Source organism: Gobius niger (genome assembly GCF_951799975.1).
Source record: "Gobius niger genome assembly, chromosome: 13".
NCBI lineage: Eukaryota > Metazoa > Chordata > Actinopteri > Gobiiformes > Gobiidae > Gobius > Gobius niger.
Window position 1 is genome coordinate 17,178,388 of NC_136864.1, and position 12,863 is coordinate 17,191,250.

The 12,863-nt window shown below is 42.1% G+C and overlaps 1 protein-coding gene across 1 annotated transcript; it reads right to left on the minus strand.

Moving 5' to 3' along the window:
• Window positions 1-3,157: 3,157 nt before the first annotated feature.
• LOC306972211 (SUN domain-containing ossification factor) lies at window positions 3,158-12,561 on the minus strand. The gene is made up of 24 exons (XM_079568755.1): window positions 12,327-12,561; window positions 11,049-11,163; window positions 10,807-10,920; window positions 10,475-10,665; window positions 10,318-10,401; window positions 10,101-10,242; window positions 9,905-10,022; window positions 9,431-9,555; window positions 9,283-9,350; window positions 9,095-9,202; window positions 8,880-8,985; window positions 8,528-8,548; window positions 8,109-8,164; window positions 7,325-7,407; window positions 7,156-7,218; window positions 6,732-6,794; window positions 6,268-6,358; window positions 5,023-6,177; window positions 4,866-4,953; window positions 4,669-4,773; window positions 4,430-4,584; window positions 4,078-4,166; window positions 3,933-3,988; window positions 3,158-3,809 (listed from the first exon to the last, which is right to left on the minus strand). The coding sequence occupies exons 1-24, from the start codon at window positions 12,389-12,391 to the stop codon at window positions 3,348-3,350; spliced, it is 3,723 nt and encodes a 1,240-aa protein (XP_079424881.1). The 5' UTR covers window positions 12,392-12,561; the 3' UTR covers window positions 3,158-3,347.
• Between the last annotated feature and the right edge of the window lie 302 nt (window positions 12,562-12,863).

Sequence of the window (12,863 nt, forward strand, 5' to 3'; positions counted from 1 at the left end):
ATGCATTGAAACTAATCAAATTAATAATGATAAGGCAACAATTATACATGAAGTTTTACTGGCGCCACTTCTGTTGTTTATTAATCACTTTTTCTATTTAAAACACAAAATGTCTGATACGAACATCAGACAGGCATGACTTACCTCAGCAAAAATTGACCCTGGATGGCTTCCTTGTTTTGTTTTATAAAGCTGGATTACATAATAAACCCTCATTTCTGCCAGCCCCAAAAAAACATGAATCACAATTAAAAAGGCAGTTGCACCAGAGAGCCATATTATTTAAATACTAATGAGCTCATTAGAGAACCACATGGGGCTTTGCTGTACTGGAGCGGCATGGATTTACTTTGCAACAATGCAAACACAATCAACAAAGTCGTTATTTTTGCCGCAACGTTGATGTCAACCTTTTCTATTTGCATTTTTGCATATTCAAACGTTCATATTTAAAGCACACATACAAAGTAATTACTGTTATGTAAGAGGATTTGCAAATGAGTAGCTCCGTTGTGGAATAGGACGTCCTCAAAATCGGAAACAGGGAAATTGGTGAGATTAGACTTTCGCTGTGACCGTGCTGGAACGTGCATAAAACATGTGGTACTTTATTTAAATACTTTAGGTATGGGTGTTATTCATTTGGGAGTATGAGTGATCTTCTATAATTCTATAATTGGCCCAAATATTCTTATGGTTTAAAGCCCTGCCAACAAAAAGCAAATTTGTGCCTAAATGGGAATAAATACCACCATTTCTTATGAGAATTTGGGACAGTTTGTATTTCATGTAAATAGAGCCATTCATTACAGAAATATCACCCATGAATCAAGCCAAAACATCTGCGGTTTGGGAGTTTGAGCGCAGATTGTACCAAAGATATTAATATCAAACTCTAAAAAAAAAGGCATCACGTGATTCTGTACTTTGGGGGTGGATTATGAGCATCATCTCAGTGTTTAGACAACATGTCACGTCTCATCTGTGACAGTCACAGCTCGGATTCTTCCACACGAACTGCTGTGAATGAGTAGCAGGGTGATCCACTGGGCTAAATGTCCCATCATTAACAACTCTCGTGTGCTAACAGGTTTTAAAATGCTTCATTTAAAATGCTGGAATCAGGCCGACGCTCTTTTGCATTTTCAGGAAGTCTAACAATGAATCAATTCTATTTGCACAAAAACGATAAATGCATTCAGTCATTGCAGTGCATAAAGGTCTCAGCACCAAAACCCTCTTGATGTCCACATTATTTTCCCAAGCTAGAGTGTGGGAAACTCTTTTTATGAACACTGGGTTTTCCCTTGTCTCCTACGCAAATAGTCTTCCTTCTAATTTTGCTGCATTTGGAGTAAAAAGCTTGGCAAGTTTCTCTTGTATTTCAGCAAAAAAGTGGTGTGGTGGTGGGAGAAGAATTTTAGAAGTCAGTCTTCAAATTGGCAGACTCCTGACTTTTCACTGTTGGACCCCTGCACACGGATGGGTTGATTTGGAGTTTCTGCCAGCATTATTTCTTGGCCCCCTGCGAAGCACCCTGGTATACAGCTCTGTCAGATGGCTTTGTATCCTGTCCATGAAGAACAGCTTTAACCGCCTCTATATCTTCCGTGGTGATGACCAGTGGCTGCACAGTGCGAGAAATCATTAGGGGTTTTAGACCTTCTAAATGGAGCGGCTCAGAAGAAGGAAATTACCAGTCGGATCGCCGGCTCAAGGAAGGGAAGGGGGAAAATCTATGACAGGAATTGTAAATCCGTGGTAAATGCTGTGGTCTCAAATGGTATCCGCAGAACATCAAAGAGCCCCCAACGCCCACCGCTCCATAATACTGCAAAAAAATCAAGAGAAAGCAAAAGGACTCTGAGGATTTTTCTCCTCCAATCATATACTGGGTGTGCAGGCAGGATCCTTCCACTGCCGTAAACCTCAAACACATAGCATTTCCGACAGAGGAAAAATAAGGCTTTGTGTGCTCAATGTGCACATGAAAAGGAATGACAATGTTGGTTAAAATTGTATTAAACCAAGAGTAACTATTTTTAGGACAGGTTTGTTTGTTTGTTTGTTTGTTTGTTTTACATATGCCTGTCCCAACAATAGTTACTTAAAACCAGTCAGACTGATATATCTCCAACTAATATCTTACTCCCAATATCTTATCAAGATGTTGCTCATTTTGTATTTGATAGTACTTCCAAATAAAGAACAGCTGTAGCTATAACATGGAAGCTGTGACTTACTTATATCACCAATAAATATCTTCATAAACCGTTTCCTTGCATCTTACATGGTCCCGAGTTTCAAAGCAGACCTAACATAAGCCCGAACACTGCTATGGGCAATTCTAAAAAAACACCCATTCACTCCATGACAGCCACAGATGAAAAAAGTGCCCGGGAAAAGAGGATTGTAGCCCTGCATTTACAGATAATCTTTGAAATGGGAAGAGCAAGGGGAAACCCAGGAATAATGTTAGTAAGAGGGGGGGATAGGCATGAGGCATCACGCTTATCTCAGAGTGGCTCCTGCTCGCAGCCAGGCCACATAAATAAAGAGGTTTAACCTAATTTTTCAGCCACATCTCTGCTCTGACCCATGCGTGACCACGGTGACTAAGAGGCGGTGGAAGAGTAATAGAATTAATCCAGATTTTTCAAACTTGAAAAATGCAGCTGCAGCCATATGATGCTATTCTTGTCCAGGCGGCACAACAGGGGACAGTGGGCTGTGGTCAGTGCTGCCTGGAACACAAGTGTAAGTTCCAGATTTTTTCTTAGATTTGTCCTTTTAAAGTAATCAGTACATAAAAGAGACAATTACGTTTTGTGCCCTTGAGCTTATTTACTGCAACCCAGAGCAATGACTCATCAACAGAGAGCATGGAGAGGGAGAACAAAATGCAGATATTCTACTGAGTTCTTCATAGGTTGCACTGCCCTCTGCTGGATGTGTAAACTGTAATGAGTAGCTGGTCACCTTGGCTATTGTATTATTTCTGAAATGAATAGATTCAATTTGACTGGGCCTTGAAACAAGAGCTAAACAAATAATTAATAGGATCTGAGCGTGAATGATCCGACCGCGGGTTTGTCACAAATCCACTGAAAATAAAGAGCAGTTGGGAAGACCATTTTACAGTGTGTCATTTTGGATGTTTCCATTTAATAGCACATTCAAAAATAGGAAAAATCTATGACTTGGAAGACTTTACTTGTTGTTACAAATATAGACGTCTGGCATGAAATGATCATAAGCATTAACAGCAGGGGATTGTTCAAAGTTAAAGCTTGAGGCTACCTGTCTACAACAACAAAAAATCAACAGTTTAGCTGCAAGTGAAACGTTTAAAGTCCAACTGGACCTGAAAGGTGCATATTGACTCCATATGAGCTCTGCTCCTGCCGCTCCATAATGTCATGTATGGTGTAAATAGGCAGCGAGTTCCTCTTGTGTCGGCTGGGGGCTTTAAGGTAGTCCACCACAGCATCGGGCCTTGGACGCCTGCGCCTCAGGGCCCTCTTCTCTGCGCGGGATTTTGAAGGGAGTCCGTCACAGATGCGGTTACAGGCCGCGGTAATGCCACAGAACGAAGGGTCGTCTGAATGAGATGAGCCCTCAGAGCTGCCCTCTGACGGAGAGTCTCTAAAAGGGGGTTCAAGTAACCGCTGTGTGAGAGCAGTGGGCTCATCCAGGACAGACACGCCGTTACAGAAAACAGGTGCTTTGTTCTGCAGCGGCTCAGCAACCTGAAGAGACGGCTTTAGAGTCTCCACTTTGTCCAAGGATTTCACCTTTCTGCGTCTCCTCTGAAACAGAAATACACATTAATTATTATTATTATTATCCATCTTGAATAGGTGATTTCTACAGTTTAATTATTATTATTTATTTTGACAGCTCAATGGAGGAAGAAAAGTGTCATTATTCACCTTTTTACTGGCTGGACAAAGACTCTGTGTCTCTTCGTGTTGCAAAACCTCTGGACCTACACGAAAAAGAACAGCACCATTGTTATTTCCTCAAAGATGTGTTGTAATATTATCTCAAGGAAAAAAAAATATTAAGGGGCATTACCCATAGTGGAGGCTAACTGGAATGACTCTGAATGGATGAGTGGATAAGATGCGCTCCTCTTCAGTGCCGCCTCATCACGGGAAAACTGCCTATTAAGAGAATGGTAATGGCTTTAAGAAAATACTGCAGAAAGCACCTTATTAACACAGAAGCCTCGGCCGAGTAATTTCTCCCCATCCCATCTGTTCCTGATGAATAATTGCATTTACAAATTGCTTTGATGAGGACAATTCATCCATGCTCCCATAACCATGACCATTATGTGTAAAAGCAACACGGAAATGTATTCAAGCCTTTCCCAGTATGTGTTATGACCCAGTTTATCAATAACATTTCATTCTATATAGACTACCTCTCAGGACAGCAGAAGGTGTAGCTCTCAGGGAGTGGTGGTTCAGACTCTGGACAGGAAGAGGAGGACATTCGGCAGCGCTTTATGTAGAGCAGCAGGCCCAGAAAGAGACACAGAAACAGGGAGAGGAGCAGGTAGCTTTCCCTGTCGGACACCTGGCGCACAACGTGGAAAAGGAATATGCAAATTAATCGTCAAAGAGTCCATTCATTTAAAGATGTAACTTTTTCCCCACTCACCTCACTCTGCAGTTGAATGACTTGGACAGACAGATTGAGAACCAGCTGAGTGACATTTTCCAACTGGCCCTGCAGCTGCTGTATGGACTCAGTCTGACGCAGGTCCTTAACAAAAAAACAAAAAAACGTTTGCAATGTTTTTGTTTCCTTAAGTATGAACCATTTGTTAATATGAAAGACACCTAAATTTGACTGACCTGTTCCTCTGCTACCCTGGAGGTATTTTGGAGCTTGATTATAGTTTTGTTAAAAGCCTTTTGCATCTCCTCCATTTGCTTCCGGTACCTACAATTGGATTTAAAATTAGCACATATTTTCAACTTTAGCGACCTTTCCTCTGCGTTTCTTCTTCACCTTTGACTGAGCTGCTCCAGGTAGCGCCCGCTCAGTGACATGTTCATCTCCAGAGCTTTGATTCGATTGTTCAGCCTCATAAACACAGACTCCTTCTGACTAGAGCTGTGCACCGGGCTGCCGTTCTGCTCCGTACCATTAGGGGGATCCGCGTAAATATCCGAGAGGGACGGCGGCGGGGCCAGTGAGGGGCGGGAGATGCCAGCTGATGCGGCCATGTCCTCTGCCAAGTCCTCCATTTTTGAATCGACGCTGACAACTTCAGAGGGCAGAGAGTCTGGGATGGGCTCCGTTTGGGGCGGATTCTCGTCTGGGACAGGTGATGGCTCTGGCTCTGAGTGCGGGGGTTTGGGGACTAGGTTTGGATCAGTCTCATCCTCATTTTTGACTTCTGGAGAAAGTTCTAGGTTTGTCTTCTGCTGCGAATCCTCCACTGTTGGGCTGATGGCGGGTGTGGCATCGAGAGCGCTGCTAAGGGTCCCTGTAGGTTCAATTTCTATCTCCTTAGAAGAATCTAGGTTACTTTCAAGATCTGGGGTATTGATTGGCACTTCAGTCTCTAACTGCGGCATCTCTACAACAGGTGGCTCTTTGTCAACGGCAGAATCACTGGCTTTGCCGACGTCTGAAGCCTGACTAGGCTCAATGGGCTGTGGTTCAGATTGGGTCACCTTATTAGCCAGTTGTGATTCCTCTGTGGAGCTGGCTTTGCTCTCACGCTCCGAAACGGGATTTTCTCTTTCAGGAGCTTCAAGGGTTTCCTTTTGTGGAGGAGAAGGGGGCTGGTATATCACCCAATTCGGCACATCCTCTCGCATTTTCTCTGCAGTTTGGCATAAAGTGCAATTTTGAGGCAAGCGTAGCAAGCACCGTTGCAGCAAATAGTCGTGCAGGGAAGCGGCGCAGGTGCAGGCAGGGGAGAGAGGAAACCGCGCACAGCGAGCGTGATTCTGTTGTTGTTGCTCCTGGTCTTCATCCACGTCCTCTTCCTCACCCAGATGGATGATGATGGAGCTAATGCTAGGCTCATCCTCGTCACTTTCTAAAGGAGTAACAATCTGTTCTGGTGTGGCTGCAAGTTCGTCAATGTTGGAGTCGGCGGTAGGAGTCTCGGTGCCTGAAGCGGCAGGTTCAAGTAGATCTTCCTCTTCTACCCTAGACACAGAGAAAGCAGATCGTATTACAGTGAGCGGTGCATCACCAAAAACAACAACACAATGGATATGATTCAAAACATTTACATACTCTGACTGGATGTCTGGTTTTGTTGTCTGAGATGTTGTTTCAAGTTGCTCCGGTGTCTCAGTCATGTTGATGTCCTGGGATGTTTTATTGCCTGTATCAAATAATATGTAGTGAACAACTGTGTTAAAGGTGCATTATGCAACTTTTATGCGGGAAAAAAAGCTAATATTTGTGCGTATTTGACCTTGTAGTGACCCAGCAGCTGTATGAGTGGTCAGCATGGCGCCCTTACTTTCCCACACGGTGGACTCTGCAACACTCCAGGATCAATTGTTTAGTAAGTTTTCTCGTCAGCAGTGAAAACCTTCCAAGCAAATTATCCTGGAGTGTTGTAGAGAACACTGCGGTCAAAAGTACAACGCTATAAGTCACTATAAGGTCAAATACACATAAATACCAACTTTTTTTCCCATTGAAAAGTTGCATAATGCCTCTTTAAATAAATAAATTAGATTATAGAGTACCTGACATCTCATCGCTTCTTCCCAAGACAACAGCGATATCTTTAACAATGTTGAAAATGGCATCTGCAGAGACAAATTCACAAGTAACGTATGGCACACAAAATGTAAAAGACAATCTGAGGCGCTTCCAGTCTGTAGTGGCAATCGTCAAACAAAACGGACATTGAAACATGGAGAGGCGGAACAGTCAACCGTAGGCAAATTATATAGCTATATTATTGTTTGCACTGAAATGTATCAGAACACACACAGTACTGCACAGCACACTCAGTTTATGCCGATCACATGGATTGTTGCACTCACATTCTGACCACCAAAATTAGACATGGCATCAATTTCATGATTAGGTCAAAGGGCTTTATGTTCCGTCTGTTCACAGTGATTACATGACACTTGGCCACCTCCTTTGAGCAAATATTCTCACCCTTTGCCGATCCAATCAAGTTTTTGGAATCCCCATCACCGGGGGCATGACCAGCTGGATAATCTGTTGAGAACAGCATTTACAGCATTACCTGGCTTAAATTGATTCTATTTTTTGGTTCATGAGAAAGATTTATTCGACACAGCTGTGGCGAGGCTCAAGAACTTACCCATGTCATCATCCTGCTCCTCTAATCGTTCAGAGGGATCCGCTATCTCCTCGTACTCTTCCACCATGCTGGTGCCAAAGACCCTGGAAGAAAAAATGCATTGATATCATTCTATTCCTGGACTCCTGTTACAGTGGCAAGCAGGGAGCTATATTACACATAGCACAACTGATCACAATCTGACTCGAATCCCAATTTTAATGCTGGCATATCAAAAATAGCTAAAATCTCAATCATTTATGTAGTATCATGTCCTCAACAAAAAACTGTCTCCAGAAGTATTTAATATGTATAAAAACCTGCTTAGCCTGTAGTTTAAAATGCCCTCTGTGAACTCAATATTGATTTGAAAACATGAATTGCAATCCCAGTACTTCAGAGCACTAACAAACACCGTTTCATCTTCTATTAAGTGACATCACGGTGAGTTTCTATTACGCACTAGTTCAGCACATTATCCACATTAGCAGGGGTGTACTAGTTTTATTCCTGCCACTGTGCTCTACATCTGTGACCCACATAAATACTGCAGACACGAGCAACACAGCTGCTAACATTTCACATCACATGGTTCACAGAGCTTGTGTGCTCAGGAGGAAATGCAAGTTTAAACATGACATAATATTCTGAAATATCATTAGCCATGACACGGATTAAATTTAAATGTTCAGAAGAAGTCGAACGATATACAGTACAACAGCCCTCAAAATTAATGTTAATGGGTGACCTTAGAGATTAAGCTTAATGCTCCTTCTTATGATGTTAGACTTTTATGACTACATACCGTATGAGACTGAGGGGGCAGAAATGTTCCGACCCAAAGTGAGAGACCAGCTCCACCTGCAAGAAACAAAACTTGTCAAGACAGAAGGCATAAAATAGGATCACAAGGGGTAGTGGTTGTGCATGTGGATGATATTAATATTGGCTAAAACAGAAACATTTCTGTATATTTCTATGCATCAATTAAAAGTAGAAAAAAAAAATTTATATACTTTTTTTTAATATACATTTGTAAAAACAGATTTGTACTGCATTTGTTAATCAAGATCACTAAATGTGTGTGATTTGTTACATGAATGAGTTGTAGCACTGGCAACACTATGCACAGTGTCGATGATTGTTTATGTAAGATAACATTATAATATAAGGTATTTTTAAAATCACACGACAGAACCCGCAAACGAGCAAAAATAGGCTAACCTTTATGTACTTGGTGAACATCTGAGGTAAGGGAAAGAGAAAAAATAGAAACAATTAAAGACAGGTACACATGCATTTAAACAAGACCCAAGAAAACGCTTTTCCCTGCAACAGAAGGATGCACAACAGTAGATACATGCAGTGCACTTATTTTAACTTAACTACTGCCACATGCAACGAACATTCAATATGCAGCATGAAACGTAATATCAGAGGCAGCAAACACTACAGAACAAAATAGAAATGTAACTGTAAAACTTAAGTGGGAATAAAAGACAATGGTAGTAAAACGAGCCACTATAACAGAGTTACAAATGAGTGGTAAAGTCATGAAACTCTCCTATGGGGTCACCTTGACATATTTTGCATAAAGATGTTCATCCAGTGGGAAACTCTGCACATTGCGCTCATCGCGGGCATGGAAAGTTCCCAGCTTCAACCACTTGTTTGTTGGGTATCTGAAAAGAGAATTTACACAGGAGCCTTGTAGTTTAAACGTGGGTACATACGTTCAAATGTACCATAATGTTCTAAATGCACTGTCACACTTTTGCAATGAGCGCATACCTGTCACTGATTGAGACAAGAAACTCTTTGGGGGTGGAGGAAAATAGTTCAAAGTTTGCAATATCCAGTTGCTTCACCTGGATGGGCTCACAGAGCTCAATAATAAACCTGAAGATACAGAATGGAACAATGCTAGAATAATGCACAAATCAAAAGAAGTTGAGTAGGGCATACAGTGTGTTACCTACCATATTTTGTTACTACAAGGATTTAACATGTATAAATCCATGTTCTCCTTCAATATGGATGAGGTGCTCTGTTTAAAACAATTACATTACTTAATGTACAAGTTTTTTGTTCATTTGGGGGTGCAATATACATTTCTACTGCCCTTACCTTAGCCTCGGGGTTAGCGCCTAAGATTTTGGCTCCACACTCCACAGACGCGTAGTTGTTGAAGTTTTTCTGGGCTTTCTTGACTGGATGAGCTGCTCCATTGGTGGAAGTATGAGTGGTCACAGCTGGAGGACATTCATGGATTTGTTTGTAAAAAGGATGGGATATGTCACAATAACTCTGTATCAGACTCATGAACGTAGTAACCGTTGCAAACATTTGCACGGCTCTATTGCACTATGTGGTATGTCCACCCTCATATCTGCGGCCATCACTGAATGCACCTGCGCATCTGTGAATACACTGTTGTTCTGTGTCAAATTTTTCTTTTTATAGTTTATTATTTATCCAAGTTATACGTTATATGCTTCATGTTGCACCATTGAACGGAATAAAAATACGTACAACATTGTCACTATTTTCAGCATCACACACCATAATAACATAGTCATAAATAGTAAACTGTAGACCTACTTTTCTCCTTTTCCACCTCCATCACTTTCCTTTTCCACTCATCAAACGTGGGGATGTCCTCTGGGTCTTTGCTGCCCACGCTGGAGTCTATCTCTGAGGGGACAGAGGAGTCCTGGTCCTGTGAAGATAATGGCTAAGATGAAGCTGGAACAGTTCCTATAACGGGCAGATGGAGCAGGCAGAAATAGCTCTGTACTTGTGCTGGGAGCATGTGGGAGACATTGGCCTCCAGGTGCGGTGTGCTGGGAGCAGCTGGAGAACTCACAGGAAGGTCGGTGTGGGTCTTTGTGCCCGTGGTGTGAGCGTTAGAGGTGTTCTCCAGAACCACCGGCGGGCTGCTGCCAAGTCGGACACCATTACATCAATATCGCCATCGAGTGCAGGCACATGGTAAAGGCTATGTTTTAACTGACCTGTCAAAGGGGTTGGGATCCACCTCACAATCCACAAGGTCAGAATGATCGACTTCAGCTACATCAGGGTCACGGTCTGAAACGCTGTTAACAAAAGGTCAGTAATGTCAAACTTTAGGATGACGCCGATAATTGGAAGGTGATAAAAATAACTTGCCGATCTGAGATTTCCTCCTGAATGTGCAGCACAGACCCATCCTGAAACTCAGCAGGCAAACTGGAGTATTGCTCAGAGGAAAGAGGAGTGGATTGAGTGCCCAGGTCATTTAGAGGGTTTTGGTCAGGTTTGTCTACTTTTGGATCCTCTCCAACAAACTTTTCTACAGCAGGCACTTCCAAATCCAGGATCTATGGAAAGGCAGTCCAAACATACAGCAATACAACTATTTGGTGCTGGTCTGATATGTTTTTTATGGTGCATAATATACAGTAAATGGGAGACATTTGCAATGTATCTGAATATATATTTTGTACCAACTGTATTTTTACCTGTACATGAGGTTGTCTTTTATCTTTGCTTTTTATGACAGGTGCTTCTTTTTCCTGCTCCTCCTCTTCATCTTTAAGGCCCTCATTGTCAGAAAATGATTGTGACGAATCATGCTGAAAAACCTTCAGTCAGATAAATGTTTTGAAAGTAAGGCTTTGGTGCTTAAGAATGTTGCAACTATCGTTTCTGACTCAATAAGTCAACTTAAAGAGTGTTATAGGAGTGTGCCATGTGGTTCTACCTGATCACTGTGAGTCATTTGGCCATGCTCTTTCTCCGGACGTGTGTCCTGTGGGTTTTTAGGCCTCTTGGCCTCTTCCTGAGGCTCTGCACAACCAACATGGGAATTAAGACATCTAAAAGGAAAAAGTCAAGTTCAAGTTGGTGTTTAGACTTCACTTTTTAGCAAAATTTATGAAATACTGGGTAGAATATGGTGACATATATTAAGAGTCCCTTACACCCCCACCCTTACATCTGTTATCATGTCTGTACTTTGCCTGGGACACACCTCTTCCACATAATCAGATGATGATTTTATTTTTCTTACGAGCATAAATCTCCAGTCTCCAGTGAAAAAATGCCAAAAGATCAAGAAGCAATGCTCCTTTGACTGGATAAATGAGTTTTGGGTCCAAGACCATGATGTGAGCCAATCACAAATTTACTGTACATTCAAATCAAATCAAACATTGAATACAATGGGAATTGAATTGAACCCACAACAGGCTTCTTTCTTTACAAACGGTAAAAATAGAGGACTCACTGAAACAATCACTGGAGCTACAAGCTAAAACAATGAGTAAATACTTATGATGACTCTAAATGTTTAGCCTAATCCTGCAGACAGCAGCACCAGTACCAAAGGGGCATAATTCAGTGGTCTTCCTATTTAAATATCACATATAGGCTACATACATACATTATATTTACAGTCTATGCTACATACCCACATTATACTCCGTATGTTAAATATATAATACTTCAGTAAGGCTTAGTTTAGTTTCACATAAGGGCAGGCGAGTGCAGTCAGAATCATGATCATCCCTCCAAGCAGAGCGTGCCACTGTTCACGACCCAGATCAGCTTAATCCCGTCAAGAGCTGACAAAGCTGTGTCATGACGATCCTTCAGCAGCACATGACACGACCCTGATGTTCCCCACACTGAGGTTTGACCACATACAAAGCCAATGCAGTATTTCCCAGCGTCCGTCCATGGGAAGATGCCAGTAAATGATTCAGAATATGGACTATTGGTGTAAACAGAGCTATTGGTCATTACAACCATAACTGGTGCACATAAAGCTACGGTGTGTGGTCGTGCACCTGTGATGTTGACAGGTCAGTGTGCGCCAGGTGCCACATCACAGCTAGCTAGCTAAATGTTATATATGCTAATGTGAGAAAACAACAAACCAGATATAATGCCATCAGAAGCCCTGAAATGAACACTACTTAACTGGTATTGTACACATAATTCAGCAACGTTTAAATTGTAAGACAGTGACCCCACTTACACAAAAATAACAGCTACACATAGCCACACAGACGTGGATCGCCATAACAGAAATGTCATCTTCATCCGTCTCCAGCCGGTAGAGTCATCCTCGCCGTGGTCAAATAGCCTTACATCCTAAAGTGCAGTTTCTCCTCATGTGTTATACGACTCGAGATCACAGGCAGAACTTGGCCAAAAACTTGGCGTTTCGCTCTGTATTTGAGATGCTCGGCTCGGTTACTGGACCTGCCGAAAGTGAGACTGCGCAGTGGAGCCGTTGCGCAGGACGGAGTGAGAGGGAGCGCTTGTTTTTCACACCGCTGTTACTACGTCTATGGCGCTGTTAAATCAAATTAAAATAAGTACTGTTTTGAATTCCTGTGATTTTTCTCGTTGATTTGATGTTTTTGTAAATTGTTTTCTATTGTTTTAGTGCTGAAAATAGTGTAATGGATTGAAAACAGCAGATCGTGAAACTGAACTGAATGTTCCGTACAGTAACTTGCATGTTGGTGTTTTCGCCAGAAGAGGGCGCGCTTTTCTTAGTTTTGCAGCC

What these genes read in the sequence shown, in the direction of transcription:
- LOC306972211 (XM_079568755.1), bottom strand. Translation starts at nt 12,391, where the DNA reads ATGAAGATGACATTTCTGTTATGGCGATCCACGTCTGTGTGGCTATGT. An exon ending in AAACCAGACATCCAGTCAGA is followed by an intron (nt 6,178 to 6,267) that starts GTATGTAAATGT and finishes CTCTGTGTCTAG; the next exon opens with GGTAGAAGAGGAAGATCTAC. An exon ending in TCATTCAACTGCAGAGTGAG is followed by an intron (nt 4,585 to 4,668) that starts GTGAGTGGGGAA and finishes GTTGTGCGCCAG; the next exon opens with GTGTCCGACAGGGAAAGCTA.